This window comes from Engraulis encrasicolus, chromosome 13, assembly GCF_034702125.1.
Source record: "Engraulis encrasicolus isolate BLACKSEA-1 chromosome 13, IST_EnEncr_1.0, whole genome shotgun sequence".
Lineage (NCBI taxonomy): Eukaryota > Metazoa > Chordata > Actinopteri > Clupeiformes > Engraulidae > Engraulis > Engraulis encrasicolus.
Window position 1 is genome coordinate 31,030,340 of NC_085869.1, and position 24,371 is coordinate 31,054,710.

Sequence of the window (24,371 nt, forward strand, 5' to 3'; positions counted from 1 at the left end):
ATAAAATCAATCAACAACAGCTACTCACCATTATTTTAATTGTTGTTGTTGTTGTTGTTGTTGTTGTTGTTGTTGCCAGTGGTACAAGAATGTAGCATCGTTCTCTCCAGATGGTTGTGTGTAGCTCCGGAGCCCCCTGGTGGAGCAGAGCTACACACACTACAAGAGTTCTGTCTTCGGCGGAAAACAAGAGTAGGGTAACAAAGCCATTTAACTAGCCTAGAAATCTAGACGCCCCTAGCGACCGCAAATTGAATTTGCTCCCGGGGGCTTTTTGCTGTACGGCGTCTAGATTTCTAGGCTACCATTTCACGCCTCTATTCGGAGATTTACGGTTCCCTCTGAAAGCTTCATCATCACCTTTACCATCTTTATTTTCTCTCATGAATTGGAACACATTCACGAATACTTTATTTGAACGTTATCGCAAATCACGAGTTGTACGTGGGTTTATCAAGATCAAATTGATACAGTCAATTATCTAGGCTACTTGTCTTCTGGTAATACTGTATCATGAAAGTACTTTGTAAGACGCCCCCTGTGCACATGCGCAGACTATGGCGGCTGTCATTCGCCGGGGAATCCATGCGTTGAAGAAACACACTTTTGCTTTTGCTTGTGCTGAATGCAGGTAAGATAATATATCTACTGGCTCCTAGTTTCATAATGCCGATGGCATTATACAATTAAAATTAAAACAACATTATCGAGTATACGAGTGTGTGCATCAGACACTGCTGCAGTTACCAGAGTGGTCGACAATCTATGCTATCTTAGTTACTGTAGCATAGTTAACTGCATTTATGGTAGTCTTCTAATCTATCCGATTTGCATGTGGTCGGTTGATTTACAAGGATTCCACGTGCATGGTCCCTGGGTGAAAGAAGAACACGAATCTCAAGACATCTGTCAGGTAACCGCACGGTGCAACAAATTATCAATTTTAAGTAGCCTACAGGTGCTGCTGAAACAGCAAGCAAGAGATACATTGTGGAAAATGCATGTCTGGTTGGAGACGTTACAAATGTAACAAATATTCAGTGTCTCAGAGATATCTCAATAATTGTATGGCTACTGATGGCAAAACGCATTGTAGATTGAGTGGGATTAGGATATGAATGATCAGCATCAATAATCAGAAATGGACATTAATCAGAAATAGGAGTGTTTACACATTCTGAGTTAGGATATAATTTTACTTGAACGCCTCTCGTGTTAAGACGGTGCATGGTCTGCTATGTGTAACAGCTGATCATGCAGTAAGTTCTGTCTGTACAGGGTTCGTGTCCACCATGCCGAAAAAGCTGCTGATAGATGTGGACTGTGGAGTGGATGATGCCCAGGCGATTATGATTGCACTCGCCGCCAGGAATGTACAGGTGCTCGGCATCACATGCGTGCATGGAAACACAGTTGTGGAGAACGTCTGCAAGAATGTCCTGCGCGTCCTAAAAGTGTGCGGGCGACAAGAGGTACCTTAGGTTGATTTTGTTGTAATGTTGACACCTGCTGTGGACCGTGCAGAGTTCAAATGGTGCAGAATTTCACATGCTGTAGTTCAGCTTCTTGCTGTTGTGTTCATGCTTTTGCATTTTTTGTTTTGTTCTCATTTTTTATTTGTTTAATTTTAATTCATGAATATATTTTAGGCTTTACACCCCTATGCTGGTTAGATGAAGACCCACATCAAGTTGTATTGGGAAAGAGCATTGAATCTTCCATGCTTTCCTCCTATTGATTTACAGTCCCAAATCCCCAAAGATCAGAACTGTACCAGCTCTGCAGTCATTATGAGATCACGAGCAACCCACATGACATGATACAATAATAACTAGCAGAGGAAGAGAACAGAGGAATGATTCAAACCTTAAATTCTCAAGACACTGTGGCTGTGTTTGCAGCGTGTGACTGTCAGGGTAATACAGATGGTGTAACTTCAATCTGCTCACTACCGTGCCGGGCCGCGGCAGCGTACCGTGATCATTACACCCTGTGGCCATTGGGAATGCGGGGGGCAGTATAGCACCGCTTTTGCAGAGCAGCGTCTGCCTGTGTCTGTTTGTGCTTCCGTCCTTGCCCGTCCCCCAGTTTTAGTAGTAGTAGAAATACAGTCAGCAAATTGCATGTTTTATTTAGCATTGGGCATTTGATAGGGCATTTGATAATAACACAAGTGTGAGCCCTAAACAAGACCACAATGTGAATTTAAACTCGACTTTTTTCTGTCTTGCATTCACCGTCTCCCAATCCGTCCCTCACTTATTTCAGCACTATTCAAGCCAGGAACGGGTATCCTCAGGATACAGAGTTTGCATACCTACTACAATTTGAACCGGTAAAGACAATTAAAACCGAGTCAATCAGACAGGAACACCATTGTAATTAAGTGTGTCCCGTGACGCCAGCATGAGAGAGATCGAATTTTAAATTTGGCGACGACATTCTGTCTTCAAAACTGGCATCGGCCGCTTCCAATTTAGGACCATAGGCCTATTCAACCGTTTCCACAACCTCACTGATCACAGTTGCTTCATCTGTAATGCCAGGGCTAAGAATAACGAAAATAGCAAAACAGAGTATACTAATAAACCGTAATGGAGAGACTGAGGAGACATGAAATCAAGCGGCGGAGTTCGGACCATTTTGAGTGGACCGATGTCGCTTGCTTTGTGTAGCCCTATCAAGCAAGCCTGTCTGTCTCATTTGTGCGATGAGCACAAAAACACAAATTGAACCACTCGTATAGTGTGAGTCAAACAGACATGAACAACATTGTAGCCTAATGAAGTAGTGCCCCGTCATGTCAGCATGAGAGAGGTGATTTTACATTTGGCGACGACATTCCGTCTTTAAAACTGGCGCATGCCGCTTCCCCTATTGCAGGTTATTACCTGATCTACACTGTCGTTACCACAAAAAACAAGGTAGCACAACTTAATACTATTACTAGCCTATATATCTGGTAGCCTAAATAGTAGGTTGAAGACTGGGGTAGCCTATTATTGGTGCACTGTTTTTTTTTTTGCGAAGCAGAGTAATCTGCTTCAGTGTAGCTCATTGTATGTTGATCCCTCCCTCAGTTTTAGGCTACAAGTGGAAAGAGTCAGCCAATTGCGCGTTGCACGTAACGTTGGGTATTTGATAATAACACAAGCGTGATCCCTAAACAAGACCGCCAGTCGACGGTGTTTTGTTTTCATAATTCTGTCCTGCATTCACCGTCTCAATTCCGCTCCTAACTTATAGGCTAAGTGATGTCTGTTAGCCTAATTATTTCTGCACTACCTATTCAAGTCAGGAACGGATATCCTCAGGATAGCCTACGGACTAATAGGTTGAAGACGGTTTTTTTTGTATTGGTGCTTGTGAACATTTCATCCTTTCAATGCGCTGTTGTGCGCGATCGACGGGATTCCGGTTAACTGGGGATGTGATGCACACATGACAATACATCTGTTACACCAGGTGTGGCTAATCATCTGCTAGAATTTCCCCCAGAATTTCCCCCAGAATTTCCCACATTTTTTCCGTGAACACTTTACGACTGGCGCGTGATACGGTTGGGAGATGCGAACCAACAGTATGACTGGGGAACTATGACTCCTTCGGAGGCTGGATAACCTGTCGCGCCACGACATGTCACAAAAGGCTGTGCAGTCCCGTGCACTGCACTGCACTGCACTGCTGTAACCCACCCCTCCCCCACAGACAAACATTCATGTTCTGAAAAGTTCAACACGTTCTGAACATTTTAGCCGCTTTGCATTAAGTTTTCGAGCAGACACTTGTCCACGGTGACGCAACATCGAAAGAGAAACGCTGTTCACAACCTAACTGAATAAAGATTTCATTTAAAAAAACCCACAGCATTTCTATGAAAATGTGCTGGGTGACCACACTGCCTATGCCTATCCAGATGCACGTATAGCAACAACGAGAAAGAGAGGGAGAGACGGAGAGAGAGAGCGATTAGCGCGTATTTGTGTGTGTGTGTGTGTGTGTGTGTGTGTGTGTGTGTGTGTGTGTGTGTGTGTGTCGGGGAACATTTGAAGTGGAAAAAAACACCCTCCCCCACTTCAGCATCAGATGTTGGTGGTCTACAAGTCAATATGCTTACTATCTTGTAGCCCAGTCATGAAGTTCATAAAGCCATCGGTAGCCTATAGGCCAAGTTATCCAAAATCCCTCCGCAAATTTCTGCATTGCCTGAGTTCATAGGCTAAAACAACTTTATTTAGGCCTGACTTATTTAGCTCACTTTATTAGCCTTATTTAGGCCTATTATCGTATTTAGCCTTTAACGTGGGCCTATTTTACAAAATATCGAAAGAAGGAAAAGACACGACAGACAAGTTGAGGCTTACTGATCGTAGCCTATTACAGCAAATCGAACATGCGCTTTATGAACACACTAGCCTGAGGGCAAACATCTTCTTGGCACTATTGAGATAACCAGGCCATGCAGGAATTCAACTACCTGGGCCCACACTAAAATACTGACAGACTACAATTGCTTGGATCTTCAATGGGTTTCGTGCGTCCGGGGGGATGGGTGGTGATGGCACGCTTAATGTGTTTTTCCCCACCCCATGCATGCACGCGGACACACAGGGTCGGGACATTCACCCAATGAATGACTGAGTGCGGCTAAATATGCCTGTTGCATATCGTAGCCTAATTATTCACACATCACGTCAAGTCACAAATTAGTAGTCTCTTGCAGTTGACCTATGCCAAATTAACGTCCTCCCTGTAAGGCTGCACTAATTCAAACAGGTAGAGGAGTCGGCTTATAACCAAAGTCTATAAAATGTAGCCTATTTTTTGTAATTTCCAATTATCTAGGCTATGTTTACGATAATGATTTGTTGCGCTACGACGGTGCTCAAGACAAGTTGGAACATAGTCATCTCAAGTGCTCCCATTTTATTTTGATCCTGCTTTAAGTCAATGGGCGAGAGGGACGGATGAAACGGGTGTTTCATTCGTCCCGACAGTGTCTACTGACACTTAAATCCCTTTTGCCTGTAAACCTGACAACTTTGACTTTTCATACTTTCGGATAGGCGATGTTAAAGTTTTCGAGTAAATCGCAGTGTTTCATTCGTCCCGAGTTTCATGAGTCCCTGCTCTCCCCTACTGCCTAAACTGTTACAGTTTAAATGCGTCCTCTCCAAACAGTGTGTGTGTGTGTGTGTGTGTAACTGTGTGTATGTGTGTGTGTGTATGTGTGTGTGTGGCGGAGGCGGAGGGGTGTTATTACGCTTCGAAGGGAAATATTTTCCGATAGTCACGTGTGGACAATACATTATCCCGCTTATTATACGGCTTTTACCAACATTAGAAAGCATAAATAGTTAACCAGTAGTTTAAAATAACATGTTTATTGCCATTTTATAGCGTGCGCAAAGAAAGATAGTTCGTGGAACGCTCATAATTTAAAAAGGTTACCAAGCAACAGAGTTTGGCTACTTTCTAACTTGTTACAGCCACCTTGCGCTTCAAACTGTTTGCAGGCTGCCTCGTTCACTGCGCGATATCTAGCCTACTAAACTCGGGTTCATAACAGGAATATTTCTATCTAATCGGCGACAGTATTCCAGGGGAAAAAAACATAGCAACCCAAGCACTGCTGTGCGCCCTGACCATCATTATCGATCCTGCTACATGCGGAGCACTGTGCGCCACATGAGGGGAATTGGAAACTGTCAACGAACTCCTCACTTGTATATTAATATGCCGTCAGCATCGTAAAATATTCCATATGGTAATAAACATTTTGGACGTCCAAGCTCACACGGGAGCGCTGCAATAGGTAAGCTGTAGGCCAGAGAGAGAGAGAGAGAGAGAGAGAGAGAGAGAGAGAGAGAGACTACCACGTGGTAAAGCGTATAGCGAGCGCTCCCAAGTGCCACCCGGCGGTTGTTTGGGTACACTGCAGCTAGGCCCGGTACGTACCGAGGTGGATGACGTGGCATTACCTCGGTAAAGGGTGTGCATTGTAGGGGGACCGACTGTAGCCTTGTGTGCATATTCATTGAAGCCTCTGGAAAAAACTGTTAGTTAAACATTCATTCAATTACTTGGGCTTTCATAAACATTCACTCATCAAATTGTGTTTATGGTATACATCAATCGCAAGTGTGTGACATGGCCAAATATCAGTAAGTGCATTTGAGTGTAAATGCTTTTAAAAAAAGCAAGTTTTCCGAAAGTGTGTTGACTTTTAACCAGTGAGGATCTGTTCTCCAAAAAGCGTGGGAGCAGCCAGTGCAGTCATCTGACCGTGTTGAGCAACAATGGTGACAGTCTGACTCTGTAAATGTGTAGTAAACAGCTATCGAAACGGGAATATGTTTGGATGGTCTGCGTCATACTTTTTCCTATCACAGGCTGGGGGAAATATTCTCCTTTGTGTCATACAGCTTGTTTTGCATGACCAATTGTTCATTCTTACATCTGTACAGAGCATACAGTAAGTTATGGTTGGGGATCAAGAGTAATGTCTTTGTGTACATCACATTTCTATTCACCTGGAGAAATGAATGGCTGCGTATGTCTACTAATTTGATTAGGTAGTCAGTTTCAAACTCAGGGGTAGACAGATCAGACCATAAAACTACAGCCCACTTACCTCACCTACTCTTTCAAATGTCAAAATGCAATTACTCTGCAATGTCTTTTTTTCAGATTCCAGTGTTCAAAGGTGCCAGCAAACCTATTCTGGGTGTGCCTATAGATGCAGGCCACTTCCATGGCCAGGATGGGTTGGGGGACGCCCCTGACCCCAGTGCCCCGGGCTTGGACCAGCTACAGGGGGAGGGCGCTGTGCAGGCCCTGGTGCGGATAGTCAATGAACATCCAGGCGAGGCAGGTGGAACTTTTTTTAAAATTAAAGCCATTATTTAATACCCGCAGACATAGTGTGAGAGTGGACTATAGACAAGGTATAGCAAAGCAAAATGCTTACACTGGATGAGTTATGTTGCGTTAAGTCAGGTTGTTTCTAAAATACATTGAATAGAATGGGCTATTCTTTTTTAGAATGTTCACTGTGTCACGTGTAGCCAGTTCCATTCATCCTAGTTGAAGCTAATTGATATCGCAGACAAGTCCTTTATTTCAGCACGGTGTTATAATAGCCTACAATGCAAATGCTCTCGAATGTCGCATTGGATATGATGTTATCTCTTTTGCAATCACTGGCAAATCGATGGTGAAACTTTCGTTTTACGTCGAAACTATCCTTTAACACATCCAATGTAGCCCCAGCGTTACGCTCTACTGAAAAATGATTAGTCATTGTGGTTATGTGGTAATGACCAGGGCTGTAGCACTCAAGTCAAGTCTTGGACTTGGACTTGTCTTGAACTCTGTATTGTTTGGACTCGGACTTGTCTTGGACTCGGACATTGGTCTTGCCAAATTAGGCTTTTGGGTCTGTCATTATTTTGTTTAGAACACTGGCCATTATAAATTCTAAAGTGGAGCTTGAAATCCATTAACAAACAAGTTTGTCTTCACATCTATGTAGTAATGACATGAGTGTCCTATCTTAGTGAGGGTTGTCTGTGGTGCTTTATGGGACAGTTGCACATTAACTAAAATAAAACATCACCCTGAAGACCTTGAAGTAAAAAAAAAAACTCCTAGCACAAACGTGTGTTTTAAGTTAAATTGTAATCCAGTTGCGTGGTCTTCTATATCTTCAGTGACTAGAGGCATATCAATTTAAAATTAAACGATTCCTCTGAACCCTGTACCTGTACAGTATTATGTTTGTGTTGTCATATAAAAAGCATAATTTATTCACAGGTGTCTTTGGTCGCCACAGCCCCACTCACAAACCTGGCCTTGGCAATAAGGATCGATCCCACTATATCCCAGAAACTCAAAGGCCTGTACATAATGGGAGGAAACACAGAATGCAAGTCTCACCTCCATGATATAATATACTGTATAATATGATATAATCTATGATATTATATAATATGAATTGATTACAATGCCTTTTTTAACATAGTGAATACAAAGTCTTAAGTTGATTACTCTCTAAAGGAACTTCACTTGAATAGATTTTTTTTAAATGTTGAACTTAAAAGCTCTTAACTTTCTAGTAGTAACTTAAAAGAAAACAGTTGACTAAAATTAGTAATGACATATTGCTCAGTCAAACAGACATGGTTTATTAAACTTTTTTTTTCTTGTTTCCGCAGCACGGGGTAACACAACAGCCTGTGCAGAGTTCAACTTTGCTTGTGACCCGGAGGCCGCCTATATCGTGCTAAATGATTACCTTTGCCCCACTTACATCGCCTCATGGGAGTTCACCTGCCGTAGTAAACTCCCTTGGGTAAGTCTGCAGGCTTGCATTCTTGACTGTCAACCCTAATGATGGTACCACATCTTTGTATGTTGGCAAAATCCCGCCAAACATAACCATACCACATACTTTGTGGTGGAGCAAATTAACCACTTACTGTACAGCACAAATTTACTTTCACTTCAAAAGGTGCACTGTGTAGGATGGTGGCCAAAGTAGGCATTGCTGCTATGCTGCTCATTGAAACTGTGCCGTTTACTGCCAAAATTGATATTTTCATTAATATTTACTAAATAATGAACAAACATTGACTAGTAGGTGAACAGGCTGCTGGAACAGGAATTGTTGTGCTGTCTGGGCACCGCTGGCAAATACATTTACTGACTTAGTTACTATGTTTACTTTTTTTTGCACTTTTCTAGTTCAAGAGGAATTCAGCCATGACAGCTACCATGTAATACAGATGGTATCTGAAATGGCACATCAAAATTAATCCACATAACTATTTGTGTACAGCTTACTCTGCCACAGTATGTCTCCCTTTCAGTTCAGTATGCATCATTCAGGTGAGATGAGAGCCCTTGCCATGCAGTAGTAATTCCAAGGTCACCTAAACAAGCTGCTGGAACAGGGTTTGATGTTCCAGGCACCAGTTGCAAATAAAATGTCCCAACTTAGTTGATTTTTTTCCAGGACTTGCATTACTTGGGCAGCTATGACATAATGTTTAGGGAGTTGTGATTTGAAAGATTGCTGTTGCAAATCTCATGACATCCTTAACTGGGGTGCCCTTGAGCAAGGCACATTACTGCGGTCTTAACTGGGGTGCCCTTGAGCAAGGCACATTACTGCGGTCACTATGGGATACGTGTCAGAGCAAAGTGTAATGCGTTGATTTCCAAACTGGAGGTCAGGACCCCTATGGGGGTCGCAGACAAAACTCACTTTTTTGAAAAGGAGGGGAAACGGATGTTAACAGTCAACATAACTCCATCATTTAGTTGGTACTCACTCATAAGGCCAATACATATATTTTTTTTTTATTTCGCCTGTGAATATCAAATTAGAATTTAGCAATACCAACGGATAAATAATGTTTCCTGATTTACGGGGTTGAGGGTCACGAAAATATTTTTAGGTGCAAAAGGGGGTCCCAGCAGAAAGCTTGGGAGCCACTGGTGTAATGTAATAATGATGTAATAATGTGTCTGTTCAACAGGAATTCTGCACCGACTGGCTGGCACAGGACACAAAAAAGGCCAAGTTCATGACACAGATCTTCTCACACAGCATCGAGGCGTGCAAGAGCGAGCGCATCGACAAGGAGCTGGTGGACGGCCAGGGCTTCATCCCCTGCGACGCCTACGCCTTGGCGGCCGCCATCGACGACGCGTTCATACTCGACAGCGACTGTGTGGCAGTCACGGTGGAGCTCTGCGGCACGCACACTCGCGGCATGATGGTGCTGGATACGCTCGACACACTCAAGAAGACACACCAGGCCACCATCATGAAGAAGGTGGACCTGGAGAAGTTCAAGAAGATGCTGATGGACTCTTTGAAGTGACGTCATTCTGTAGACGTGGAGAACTTATCGTGCTACTGTAGATGTGTAGAATTTATAGTGTGTTCATTTTTAACGCACAATTTGAAGGTGAATGTTGAGACTTATTAATAATATGCACTTTCCGGCTCAATAACGTCCAAGTTCTTCTTTTACAGGAAGTATTTCATTTCATTTGATATACATAATTGTATTACTTAATATAGTATAAGACGGATTGATGGATACCAGTAGGCTATAAATGGACATTTGATTGGTACATGATTATAAATCCTGGTTAAAATTTAAAAAAGCTACAAAAAAAAAATTAATAGTGGTTGAGAGGTTGGAAGTTCAAAGAGAGATATTGAACTAACACATTTTTTTACAGCCATGAGGATAACACTTCATACAGATTGGCTGTATACTTTCTTCCCATATCACAACCGTTGTCATTACTATCTACTTGTGCCATTGTAGACCAAGGCCTCTCACTACGCATGTTTGTTGATAACCCCACCTCTGGTCAGTTGTGGAAATGTGGCTAGGTGGTCATGTAGGGATACTTGGAAACAGTAATTTGACGGTTTAGCTTTTTTAATTCTTCTTTGTAATAAAATGTCACTACAATAGTTTTGTGTAAGAAATTAACCTTTTTCTCATCACTGCTTAATTAGAAGGGTTGCAGAACAAACATGTAGGCAGCTCCCCTAAAATCTACCTATTAAAAAAAAATAAAAAAAATTGGTCCTTCTTAAAATAGTTTCACAAGGCAGTGTTTGACTGATGTGCTATTAAAAAAAACACAGTAGAACTAACTGACAGTCCAATAGAACAATTGGCAATTCCTACATTATTGCCCCTCTAGATTACATCGACTTTCCACACTTTGCTTTTAAATGTGTTTGTGTGAGTGTGTGTGAGAGAGAGATAATTGTCAGTGTCTTATTTATATGTTTTTAGTTAAACTGCACCAAGGGCTGAGATTTAAGAGGGGCAAGCACGGCATTTGCCCCCGGCCCTCCTGTATGGGGGCCCTATTGTGACCACGGCAAGCTGTTTGAGGGGCCCCCATCAGTGTTTTGCCCTGGGGCCCTGCGTACAATTGTTTCGCCTCTGAACTGCACATTGGAGATTGGTCAAAACGCAATTTCAAACTTCAGTGCTGCTAACCCTGTTACATAGATTTTTGACAATTAAGTGTACTAGACTTGATTTGACTGACCCCATGCTATCAAGAGTCGGGGTCCGGGGTAGCTGAGCGAGCTAAACCACTACAGGTGTATCTAGATTTCTAGGCTAGTATAGGCCAGGGGACGTATAAATGAGAGATTTATATCAGGACAATGCGGTTACAAAACAATAGTTTATTGTGGCAATTGATATTTACAATTTTACATGATGTCGTACATGATGTACAGTGACTGTCTGCAACCCCTTATCATTCAGTAGCCCTTTCTGCCTCTGAATCGAGATCTTGCGTCAAGCTAAAAGAGAAAAACACACAGTTAGCTGCAAAGCTCACCCGTAACACCAAACAGCTTTGTCTAGAAGCTACTACATTGTCAATACACACATTACATGTGCTGTATCTGACGATTATTTGGAACCCTTACCATGGATCTTTTGCACTCGAAGAATGAAACTTGCAAGCCTTTGCAGTGTCCTTCTTGCAGGCATTCACTGGGTTTCTTCCCTTCCTAGGAATCGATATTAAAACATTGCTCGTGAACCATTCAACCAGACAGACGGACATGGCCTTCACTAGGGAACCTAACTCGCAACCTCTGTAATTTGCACAATTCCTAACTTTTAAAACGACTAAGTTAGAACGCATTGCCAGCTATACGATTCAGTAGGAATTTGACTGAATATTAGCACTGTAGCAGAGAGAGTACAGACTAGAGAGAGATAATTAAAGAATATCTGACTGAAGTGCTAGTAACGTGAACATCCTTACCTTTAAAACGCAGTCATGTTGAAGGAGACACGCTTTGAAATCCTCTCGAATACCAGCGCAAGCTCTGCCATCTTCTTCTTTATCTTCGTAGTATTTTGGCATTGTGTTTACTTCTCATTCAAATAACGTTGTCAAACAAAGCTTTGTGACACTGTCAATTTTATCTTATGAACAGTGTCATATCATTTGTGAGGTTTGTTATGCAAGCTTCCTGAAGCTTCCTCTTCGGAACCCGGAAGTAGTTTCTTGTTTAGTTTGTGCGACACTTTGATGTAGAACTAACATTTTACTGCCCTCCACAGGCAAGGCGTGGAACATGGTGTTTTTTTTCCTTCACTGTCTCTTTGCTGGCAACAAAACTAGCTGCTTCATGTATCCATCAGGTTATTTGTAGTTACAGCATGTTCAGGGAATTCCCACGCTACAGGCGCCTTAAAATTAAGCAAACTGTCAAATTAAATGTCGACATAGGCCCTGATTAAAAAAAAAAAAAAAGATGATGAAAAATGGATAGCCTACAGTCCTGTCTCCTGTTCTCACTGAAAAGTCTGTTTGTAAGCCTAAAGAATGGCTGCCTCATTAACCACAATAATTCATAGAACTAGATAGGTTAGGTAGGGAAATGCTGCATTGCACGATCGTTCCCATTTGAAAGACTTAGAGTCTAGCAATAGAGAGGTAGATAACTTAGCAGGTATTAACCTTGAGATAGACACACTGAGATGCATCACACAGCTCTTCTAGAATGTTTTGTCTTCTAGTCTTCCTTGAAGAATCTGTGTGGATGCATGTCAGTATATATAGTCCGAGCAATGGGTGTTATATAGTGGAAGAATTGCTCACAAGATGATACAAGCATGAAACTTGGCACAGGTGTTCATTAGGACATGCTTATCAATATCAGGGGTGGAGCCACTGAGAAATCCATTTTGCATAGCAACGGTTGCTAGGTAAAGCATTTTCCTTAGCAACTAGCATCAATGATGCCGTTTCTGATTGTTTTTGTGGAATCAAGGCATCTGTATCTTGAGTCAATGTCCTAAAATGACTGTAGCAATACTTAAAGAGGTTATATACTGGACATGTACCATAATGACCCCTTATGATGTCATTTTATCTACCCAAAATCATTGTAATTATGTGAATAATAACATGTAAAATGATAACTTCTTTTTTAAATTATGTCAAGTAAAATAGGTTTTACAAATGTCTCTATATGGCAGGCCTATCTTTATATTATGTACATGTACCAAATACTGCCAACTGACCAGACAAAAATAATTTCAGAAAGAAAGAATGCATACAGTACAGTACATGGTATATCCTACATGCGCTGTCATCTGACAGTGATCCTCGTGCTTACCCCACAATTATTAATTATTATATCTAAAACTAAATGGGCCACACATCTTTAGAACAACTGTAATGTTTCTTCAACCTAAATGGCGTAATTATATGTTATAGATAAGGTAAATATAAGTTACATTTAAAACAACAGATAATATTTGGAATGAAAAGAAAAGTGTTTCTCCTACCCCGTTAATAATGTTACACCCTACTGATTGTATATTGTAGCCTATTTACAAAGTTAAAAGTACCAAACCTTTCATTTCTATATAGCCTATACCACTAAACTAAAATATTTCAGATAACTATGGATTACTATTGACATACTATAGTTAGACAGAGTTCAATTTAACATTTTCAATTGGTAGAATTTCACTGCCAAAGCCATTGTTTTCTCACAGTCAGCTTTGTGTAGTCGGTGCATTTTGAAACCATTAATAGTCTTGACATCTGCTCTATCAAGAACACTTCAGCAACAGGACAAATTGCCCTGGCTTCAGACAAACTTGATCAAAGAAACTTCCACTGTGCTCAGCGAGTCCATCCCCACTCAGCCAGAGAGGGCAACTGCCAATACGGCACCATATGCCTGCCTTGCAATAGCCAACTGCCCTCTTGAAATGCTACGGCAGGGTAGCCTTGGTGAGTGGGAGTCATTTTGATCGCAACTGTTTAGAGAAGCCATGTTCTTAAATGGCTGTTGACCTTCTTGAGATTGAATCGGAAACCTCACACCTCGACCATGTCTTAGGGAGGTGTGACACTAACAACTGTAGAAAAATATTAATTCTCACTATTACCTCAACTAGAACAGAAGATAATGCTTAGAATGAGGAGTGAAATGTTCCTTGAGCATTGTTCAATACTGTACATATGTGTTTGAAGACCACACACATTCTGCCCAAAACCCTCACCATTTTGCACAATTCACAAACATCAGCTATAGCAAGAGACTGGAATTGGTCTTCACAGTGTTCACAGTCTGAGTTCCACAACTAATTGTCTGCATGTACTGTATAGTATGTTTGCATGCATTTATGTGAGTATGATTATACTATGATTACAGTAATATCAATGGGACACCACACTGACCGCTCAGCACCACACAGACTACCATAGTTTGACATGATATGAAGTAAGATAGGGGTAGTCATGGGTAAGGGGTTAGGGTGTCAGACTTGTAGCCCAAAGGTTGCCGGTTCGACTTCCGACCTGCCAGATTGGTGGGGGGAGTACTTAACCAGTACTCTCCCCCATTCTCCTTCATGACTGAAGTATCCTGAGCACCGTCCCGCCACTGTGCTCCCTTGGGGTGCCCTTGGGGTCTGCCCCCGTGCACGGGTGAGGCATAAATGCAATAAATGCAAACGCAAATGTAAATGCATAAGTGCAGTATGCAGTGAACACTTGAGTGGTGTGTCACAATGACAATGGGAGTTGGAGTTTTCCAGTTGGGCTTTCACTTTCACTTCTGATGCCATTGTTGTCAATGGGACACCACACATGCCGCTCAGAACCAGAAAATGAACTTGCTATATTTTCAAGTAGCAGGATTTCCATGGGCCCCGCCGCCCCAACCAGGCCACCCCATGGTCAAAACTCTCCTGATGTACTGTATAGGAACTATATCAGAAACCAGACAAAATTATAAAAATCTATGTTCAACCTATCCCCACACAAAGACTCATTGTAAATGAGTGCTTAGGTCACTGTTGTCTATCAATTGTGTTGTCTGTGGCAGTTAACTGAAATGCATTGGTTTTACTGTTCAGAATTTTCAAGTGTACCCGTTTTCCTAAATGTCCACAGAATTTTCAAGTGTACCTGTTTTCCTAAATGTCCGCAGTATTCTTCCCCCCAGAACCAAACTACCCCAATTGTCAGTCCCCCCTTTCGTCGCCCAACCACGAGAAACAAGGTTATTCGTAAAGGCACCACGAGACTTAAAGTGGATTTTTTTTCTGTTTTTCTCGTAAAGACTTCACGTTTGGCTCGAGTTACTGTTGGAAATGTGGCATGTCAGGCAATTGCCTTCACCTTTGAGTGCTGGAATACTGCAATTGTTGGAATTCCTGAATTTCCCTTCATTAGCGATATATCAGAAATTATTTAGGTGAATAAGTGAATCTTACATCCCATTTCCAGATGGTAATGCATGCATGGTGCAAGATTTTAGATGAAGTAGTATGTAGGCATGAAGATTTGTTAAATTTCGATATGCAATGTAGAATGTTTTCCAAATGTAACAAATTCCTATGCCGATAAGTTGAATTGTTGTCCTTTCAGATTTCCTCTATTTGCACAGCTCTCCATCTTATGTATGGATTGACTGTTTTTACATATGGATTGAAGAGTATTTTTTCATTCACAAAATACCAAGTGTCCCCACTTTTTGGAAACCAGTTTGTATCGTAATATGTTGTAGCACCCAACTCACCAGACTATAATGATCAATAAAAAGCTACAAGGGCATGTCAAGAATCACTTCGCTAGGTTACACTTTACAACACAGCACTGTACTAACTGTGTTCATATACGCTTTTTGTCTTGCCAAAATGTCCAGTTTTGAATAGTCAGCTGGCTTGACAAGGTACATGTATAAGGATAAAGACAGGCCTGATGTGTAGTGACATGTGTAAGCCATATTGAGACTTGATGTCAAAAAGTAAATAGAGAAGTGTAGGCTACTGTATATTGTATTTTTCACATCATTGCTATGACTTCAATGGTGAAAATGACATGAAATGGGCTATTGTGACACATGTTGCTAATGTATAATATCTTGAAGGATTAATGTAGTGATTTTAGGACACGCGGTCAAGATTCAGACATCACAATATCACTGAATTGCTTAGAACCTGTTTTCATTGATGCTGGTTGCTACTGTAAAGGAAATGGTACATATTTGTAATATATAGCCTCTCTCAACATTGCTACAGTAATTTTAAGACAATGACTCAGTGTACAGATGCCTTAATACCATCAAATCAATTAGAAAACGGCACCATTGATGCTGGTTGCTAAGGCAAATGCTTTACCTAGCAACCGTTGCTATGCAACATGGAATTCTGAGTGGCTCCACCCCTGATATTGATAAGCATGTCCTAATGAACACCTGTGCCAAGTTTCATGCTTGTATCACCTTGTGAGCGATTCTTTCACCCATTGCTCGCACTAATAGGCCACTACGACCTGTATTACATTTCAACATTATATTGTAAACATTGTGTATTCTCACCACTAGATGTCACTAGATAGTCATGCATGGATGTTCTTTTCATGTCTCCCAAAATAGAATTCAGTTGGCATGCCTGTCACACTACAGACAATTCCACATCTTTTGGTGTGGTGTTGGAATCATGGTGGTATTGCACCATCCAAAGACTGACCAGAGATGATGAAATAAAAAGGTGAAACAGCAAATGGTTTGTGCATTAGCTGAACACATTTATTTCAGCAATGGCAATGTCTACGCACATCCACGTCAATGTCAAAAAAAAGAGAGCAACACACAAATGAAGGCACATGACAGGCTGTTGGAGTATGTCATGATGGGAGAAACCACTTGTGTCACCTATCTTTGGTTGGGAAGCAGAGAAGAGATCTACAGACCACTGGATTAGGCTTGACAAAAGCAAATATTTCCTCATGGGGGGGTAAGTCAAACACGCCACAACATACATTCTGAATTATTTCTGACCATAATTCCACTCAGGCATTTCAGGAACATCAGTTCTTTAAAAAAACAAAACAAATCAAAAACACTAGTAACGGAGGTACTTCAAAGCCAACCGTTCCATTTGAACACACTAGGTGGTGGTGGTGGTGGGGGGGGTGGAATATATTATAGTTTTTAACAATTTCTTGACCATACAAACCTTAAATTATCCTACATTAACAACAACCACATTCCCCATACATGCCAATAGACCAATAGAAATAAAACCATGCTTTGGGTGGGAGGGTGGGTAAACAGTAGTGTCGTTCAAGCCTAACCTAATCCAGCAATCCTTCATCAATAGGCGTCATACAGTACAAACACAAACATATTTCTCTGTCTCAACGAGTGGACAATGCATACAGTATGAGACATGATTTGAAATGGATATGTTCAAAATGACAAAACAAAAACAAAATGAAAATAAACATTGCTTGTGTACAGCTTACGCCTCTACCATCACACGGATCTATTACGTTTCTCTTTCAAATCGAGTATGTACAATCAAATGAGATGAGAGCACTTGTGATATATACAGTAGGAAGTTCAACTCTGCATTTACTGTAGAGGGCCAACTGATTGCCAAAAGCACAGTGAGGGGTTGGGAATCAAATTCAGAGTGTGCCACAACATCTCTGGGGGCCTGCAAAGGTGATGGTGACTAATTTCACGCTAACCAGGCAATTCCACCACAAAATCTGGCACTAAGGAAAAGGGTTTCGGCAACACTGTACTTGGTGCCAGCATCGTACGCATGACATAAGTGTCATAACAGTGTCGTAACACAGTCATGCATGTGTCATAAACATTATGTCAATGTCGAGCATTTTATCACTATGTCATCAAGTGATATTCGGCTACGGTAAAGACAGTCCTGACAATGTAAACTTTTCATGACCATAAAAGGTTTATGACATTGACATCATGTTTACGACTCATCCATGACTGTGTGTGCCTGTGTTTTGACACTATTATGACACTATTATTTCATACATATGACGCCGACGTCAAGTAAAGTGTAACCAATAAAAGAAATAAAATAAAAAACATGCTGCGAACATATATGGAACGTGTGAGAAGGCAACAGGCCAGTTGGTTTTCTGCACTTTTTGATGGAATGGTTGACAAACGAATGACAGATAACATTAAAGGGTTACAAAATGAATGCTGGAAGCCCTTTGATGGAAAAAGGACAAAATGTGGTGTCCCACAATCTCCGTTTGGGAGATTAGATTAAAAACGGGTCAGCTGCAACAATGAAGTTATTCAATCGGGACCGGAGTGTCCAAATACCACAGACCCACATTGGTTGGTCAGAGTGCTTTTTGTGTGTGTGACGCGGCTATCGCTCACTCTCCATCTTGCCGTTCCCATCGACCACATGACTCCTACAGCAGGAACCAGATGGCTTTCCACAGAGCCTTCATTAACAATGAAAAAAACACACAATGATCTCTAACGTATAAGGACAAAAATGTCTTCCGACAAACCAAATAAAAATGTCCCCATAACAAAATAAAACAATAAAAATGCAGTGAGACACGATGTTTCCGGTCAAACATAAAAAAGTCAAATTTCAAGTTCAAATCCAAATAATACAATAACCTTTGAGGGAGTGTAGGGATACTGTGTGAATCCCTGAGTTCCAGTAGAAGAAGTCAATGCTAGGCCCCGCTCATTCCCACCCACCCAGGTGCCAATCTCGGATTCAGAAAGTACAAAGTCCTTGCCATGTTTTCCATCAAACTCAGGTGACTCATCTGATGATCTGACCTACCTGTCTTGAGTACACATTAGAATTGGCTGGTTCAGAGGTGGTTTGATGGTCTGACGGGGATTTTACATTCTCAACCTGGTTTGGGCCCTTTTCACATGATGTCAGACACTGTCAAAAACATTTCAGTGCATTTAAAGCAGGTGCAAGTTGCCTGCAGACATACATATAGGTGCTGCAATTTTTCCGCCTCAAACCGGTAGTCGTATAGACCTGCTATGCAAAAGGGAACTCAACATAACGGTGAAAACGGCTATTTTACACCTTTGCTTCACACCTACATACCACCCCACAATGAGAAGAAAAAGCTAAAGAAAAACAATCATGAATGATGCCATTCAAGCCTATACCTTTTAGCAGGGGCCCTGCACCCAAATTATTAGTGGGCATTGGTCAGTTCTCCAATCCAACCTTCGCCCAGTGGCAGTTCTACTGCAGAGCCCTGGAGTGTGTGTGTGTGTGTGTGTGTGTGTGTGTGTGTGTGTGTGTGTGTGTGTGTGTGTGTGTGTGTGTGAAAGAGAGAGTGAGAGAGTGTATGAGAGTATGCGAGAGAGAGAGAGAGAGAGAGAGAGAGAGAGAGAGAGAGAGAGAGAGAGAGAGAGTGAGAGAGTGTATGAGAGTATGCGAGAGAGAGAGAGAGAGAGAGAGAGAGAGAGAGAGAGAGAGAGAGAGAGAGAGAGAGAGAGAGAGGCGGAGTAAAGGGGATTTGGAGAAGAATAAGGCACACAGGTATAGACCCTGCACACCACAGCATTGTGCAGGCAGTGATAAAAAAAAGGTAGGCAAAGGACAACAGCAGCTACACAGAACATTGCGCTTCACGTTCCACAAAAACAGAAACAAAATAAGTCATGGTAGCAATTAAAAACATTACAGAAAACAATCTAGCTTCGTTTTGCTTGTTTGTTTTTTTTGTTTGTTTTCTGTCATTCTCTCAAAACACTTAATAGACTTCTCTTACAGATTTAAAAAATAACATTCTTTTCTTCCTCTTGTACAAATTAAAGATTTATTTCAAATAAATTAAGTCACCTTCATAGATCGTCAAAATACCAAGAAGAAGAAAAGGAAGAAATAGAAGGAGAACAGACAGAGACGTTGTAGTAGTAGAAGTAAACATTATGTATCCCTTCAGAGATTTTGGGGGACGCCATGTTTTGTTTTTCCATGACATGACCAAGACTTGGGTCAAAAACTAGACTCCTGTTTAACAGGAGATTTTATTTGTGATAAATGCAGAAAAAGATTGGCAAGCCCGTCAGTGAAAGGCATTTGCTGGGAATCAAGCGCAAGATCAATAACTAGAAAGATTAAGTTTAAAAACTTGAAATATAATTATTTACCCAGTGTGTTTGAAACTATATAATGCATTTATTAAATACAAATGGCATAACCTATGTGGGTTCTCTCTGTTCAGATTGGTGTAGATTTTAGAGAAGGAAAAGTAAAGATACACATTTTTTTGTGTCGTTAAAACAAAAAGATAAGAACATTCTTTTTTCATGAAGGGACTGTCTCTCTTACAACAGTGCAATAACCCCTTTTAAAAACAAAACACAAACAACAGGTGCAACAAATATGTCAGGGTGCGTATGTGTATGTTTGTGTGTGCACACGCATGAGTCCATCTACGACACACTCTCAGTCTTGTAAGCCGCCTTAAGTCGAGGCTGAGCCAAAGAGAGGTGGTGGCATTCTCTCTAACTCCACAAGTAGCGCTTCCTCTTTTCTTGATGGCACTGGACGCAATTCCTTCAAAAAAATGACGATACTCCACGTAAAACAATAAAGTCAATAGTATCCCTCGAGGAGAGGAACGTGTCTTTTCTGTACAGTAGTAGTCACATTCACATAAGCACTCGCGAAGGGTGGGGGAGGAAGGCGGTGGGAGGGGGGACATGGGCCAAGTGCAAGGATTGGGCCAGCTAAGAGAGCGAGAGGAGGTGGAGAGACAGTCAGGAGACGGAAAAGACAGACAGTCAGACAGACAGACAGACGAGGATGGGGAATTTGGAGGAATGCAGTGGAAGAGAGAAACAGAGGGATGGGTGCCAGCATTTGCTTCATTCGGGGGTGGGGGGGTGACTGTGGCAATGTCCGAGCCAACAACAGGTCTCTGCCAAGCCACTGTCAATATTTCATTCACTCATTTTTCTTCAGTTGTGGTAACCGAGGGGGAGTGGAGGGGGGAGGGACACCCCCGCCCGACACAGCACAGCTGTGCCTACAGGGGGTATCGACCAGCGTCACCAGCGGGGTAGGGGGTCCTTCAGGCCGCTAGCCGGCCACCCGTTTAATGTGAATCTGCAAAGGAAAGAAAGGCAGACACATTACAAATATGCATTGCACACCAGTGTTTCTCAAACTGTTTCTGCATATCCCCCTTCAGAGGAAGAGTATTTGTCGTCCCCCCCACCCCTACTGAAATGTACAGTGGTCAGAGAGTGGAGGAGGTGGGGGTCTCACCTCACTCAGGATAGCCCAGACTGGAGAGTCCTTCAGCACGGTAAGCCGCAGGGCCACCACAGGGTTGAACGCTGGGTCCACTGCTGCCTCTGCCATACCCTTCTCAAAATAGGCTGCTCAGACAACATGAAAGTAGAAGAATAATGAAGGAAGGATGACAGGGAGGATAGGAAGACAGAAAGAAAGACAGAAAGAAAGAAAGAAAGAAAGAAAGAAAGAAAGAAAGAAAGAAAGAAAGAAAGAAAGAAAAGAATCCATCTTTATTGCAATTTCAGACACATAATTTCTGTGCATAATAAATGTCATTCAAGTCGCTGGGCCACTGCAAACTTGAGTCAAACTCACCCACTCTGTAGAAGTGATCGTCTGTTCTCTTGAATTTCTCTTTGGTCTGTATTTCACTTTCCTGAGAAAAAATAAAGAGCAAGCGTAGTGAGACTTCTTCGTCTCCACTAATTTACTATAATTGATGACACCAGCAAATGCTGCATCTTTAACACCGACCTCCATAATAAAACAAATTAAAAAAACTAACTGATAAAAGGTGGGCATCCATTTCAACCTTTGTAATTCCATGCTTCTTGGCCTTGGACAGCTGAAGGGAAAGTAAAAATCAGTCCCGTTGGCCATTGTGATCACACAACACCACCGCAGCACAGTGTACAAAACGAAGTTAAACAAATTCAACAAAGCTCTACATTTAAACCCAGCTTTAGTTAGCTCATAGGGTGCAGACTGAAACAGCTCTTGAGCTACTCTCATTTAGCTCCTGTGGTGGACTGAATTTGCTCTAAAGCCAACAGGGTCCACCATTAAAGACCATGAATCCGCATTCGTCAAGGTTGACGCACAGTAGATTTGGCAGTGCTAATCACATAAGAGTCAAATGTAATTCTCTTCGTTTGGAATGCTGAGGGTATATCATCCGCATGATTTCTACAGTGTTTTCACTTAAATATCGTCAGCATTCTATGGGACTTTGATTATTCCATGGGGAATGCTCGTAGGCGGAGTGATCAATATTTGCACTGGATGTGAGGAGTCATCTATGGTGTGTTGGTGGATACCCTCACTATTAGTGAAACATAGAACGCGTCTCGTCCAAACAGAAATTCTTAAATAATTCGACCGGATTTAACTATTGTATAAGAGTCAAATCTAACACTCTTCTAGTTGGTGTTACTCTCCAAGAGTTAGATTAATACTGAAAAAAATATAATGGTGTGTGTGGATTGCAATGAAACGGCAGTAAGTCAGCTCCTTACCATCAGAGGCAGGAGCTCCACGGTGGTGTTTGAAATCCTGTCTCCAGGGTGCTCCTGGTTGCCACTGCGGAACAGGAACCTAGACACACACACACACATGCACAAAACCCTCTTATAAATGCACAGACACAACTTCATAAATATGCCTACACACGCACCGGTTCAGCCTTTACATCAAAGTCCAGACACAAGACAGTATACAAATGTATAAAGTAGTCTCTCTCTCTCTCTCTGTCTGTCTCTCTCTGCCTATAAAAGCTCCTGCCAAGTAATTTATGCTCTTGTCTGTGGTTATGATAAATGTGCATTACAGTGTCCGGGTGATAAAAAGTGGGCTTTGTTTCTCTTTTCTATGACTCAGGTGTGAGCCATGAAAACCAAGACCTGGAGCCAAGACAAGCTTGCAAAAAAGCCAGCTTACTGCATGTTATACTTTACATCACTGAGAGTCAGGTCTGAACAGTTATTCACTTATCGCTCCCATGAAAATGTGTTTTTTCCTGTACATGTTTAAGACCAGCACAACAATCACATGGAAAGACACACACACAAACACACACGCAAACTCATGGAAACATACGAATATACACCCTAGCCCGTGATAAAGAGTCCTTTTATCCGACCTCAGCACTTGAGTTGCTAATTAACTGGAGTCTCACATCGGCACATTGAGACCTTATCTCGTTAACACATTCACACTTCAGAGGTCAGGGCCTGCGTCAAAACAACTCAACAACACACACACACACGCGCACACAAAGTCTTGTTGCATTTCAAATGTGTCTGTAAACACACACAACTTTCCAACGTTGTAATGCAGATGTGCGTCATGACGCACATATAGATTGTTTGTTTGTTTACATTTATGGTCAAATATGCAACAGTGGCTATTTCATGGCCAGTACAGGTAATAGAATTCGCCTCAAATTAAAAATCAACAATGATATAAATAATTGAATAAATACATTAAATAAGTTTGGTCACATCAATATATTTTAAAAAGTTCAAAACCTTTAAAGGTGGGACCTTATTAAAAATACAGAAAATAGTGTCTTCTTTTAAAAACTGTTGTCTTTTCCTTCTGAGAGCAGGGCAAGTTAGAATATGCTTAATTGATATCGCACATATACGTAGAACCGTATGCGCACGCCCACACACATGCACACGTTCCCAAAGCCTCATCAATGTAGATTAAAGACAAGACTTGTCAGAACACGCCACCTCTCTCCCCTCTCACTTGAGTCTCCTCTAATTTCCCTTTTGCCTCTTTCTCTCCTTTCCCTCTCCTCTTTTCTTTGCCTCTCTCCTCTTTCTCTCCCTGTCCTCTCCTCTCCTCTTTTTATCTCTTTCTTCTCCCCTTTGGCTCCCATGGTGGATGTGGGAGGTAGGCTGGGCTGTGGAGTTCTTATTTTAGCTCCCTCATTAGCTGCCTCCAGTCCCTGGTGGGGGCAGTCAGTGCAGTGTGGAGAATTGGAAATAAGCACCTTTAAGGCATCCCTCAACCCCCACCCAATTCCCTCTTCTTTCACACCAAGCCTCCACACCACTTTCTCTCCCTCCCTCGCTCACCAACACCATTATTACATGTTAAATGAAGGAGCACGCACACAAATTCATGTATGCGCACACACTCACGCACGCACACACACTGAATGAGCACCCTTACCCACACCTCAACTACATCCGTAGCATTCAATTCTCTACTCCAAATGGTCTGCAAAACGTATCTAGGTGACACTAAGGAAACATTACATCCGGTCTACTATCCATCTGCACACCAGAACTGAGACACAGACGCTATATGGATACAGTATTTCCCTGCAGTGCCAAATCAAGGCCAAATTGCGTGTGTCTCTATGCGAGAGTGCGTGCGTGGATGCTGTGGCTTTTGTGACAAGTTACTGCCAGAGATGCTTTGAGGGCTAACGGGTGATTCCGCCGAATCTGTACATATTCCCTGCCCCTCACAGTAAAA

The 24,371-nt window shown here is 41.9% G+C and overlaps 3 protein-coding genes across 4 annotated transcripts in view; 1 reads left to right on the forward strand and 2 right to left on the reverse strand.

Moving 5' to 3' along the window:
- Positions 1-313: 313 nt before the first annotated feature.
- On the forward strand, positions 314-10,498 carry si:dkey-4e7.3 (uncharacterized protein LOC402865 homolog). Its single transcript, XM_063213685.1, has 7 exons — positions 314-631; positions 855-913; positions 1,279-1,472; positions 6,691-6,870; positions 7,816-7,927; positions 8,217-8,353; positions 9,543-10,498. Exons 1-7 carry the CDS (start codon positions 558-560, stop codon positions 9,888-9,890), a joined length of 1,104 nt encoding a protein of 367 aa, XP_063069755.1. The 5' UTR covers positions 314-557; the 3' UTR covers positions 9,891-10,498.
- Positions 10,499-11,213: 715 nt separating this feature from the next.
- On the reverse strand, positions 11,214-12,082 carry LOC134461681 (cytochrome c oxidase assembly factor 5). The gene is made up of 3 exons (XM_063214564.1): positions 11,827-12,082; positions 11,483-11,566; positions 11,214-11,353 (listed from the first exon to the last, which is right to left on the reverse strand). The coding sequence occupies exons 1-3, from the start codon at positions 11,926-11,928 to the stop codon at positions 11,312-11,314; spliced, it is 228 nt and encodes a 75-aa protein (XP_063070634.1). The 5' UTR covers positions 11,929-12,082; the 3' UTR covers positions 11,214-11,311.
- Positions 12,083-19,314: 7,232 nt separating this feature from the next.
- Positions 19,315-24,371, reverse strand: part of mgat4a (alpha-1,3-mannosyl-glycoprotein 4-beta-N-acetylglucosaminyltransferase A) — an 80,449-nt gene continuing 75,392 nt past the window's right edge. The window contains exons 13-17 of one of the 2 annotated variants that reach the window (XM_063213686.1): positions 22,397-22,475; positions 21,667-21,726; positions 21,477-21,537; positions 21,132-21,244; positions 19,315-20,969 (exon numbers count right to left, since the gene is read on the reverse strand). In XM_063213686.1, coding sequence (XP_063069756.1) covers positions 20,943-20,969; positions 21,132-21,244; positions 21,477-21,537; positions 21,667-21,726; positions 22,397-22,475 — 340 coding nt within the window. In that variant the 3' untranslated portion in view covers positions 19,315-20,942. The remainder of the gene's footprint in view (positions 20,970-21,131; positions 21,245-21,476; positions 21,538-21,666; positions 21,727-22,396; positions 22,476-24,371) is intronic. The other variant, XM_063213687.1, reaches the window with a different exon arrangement.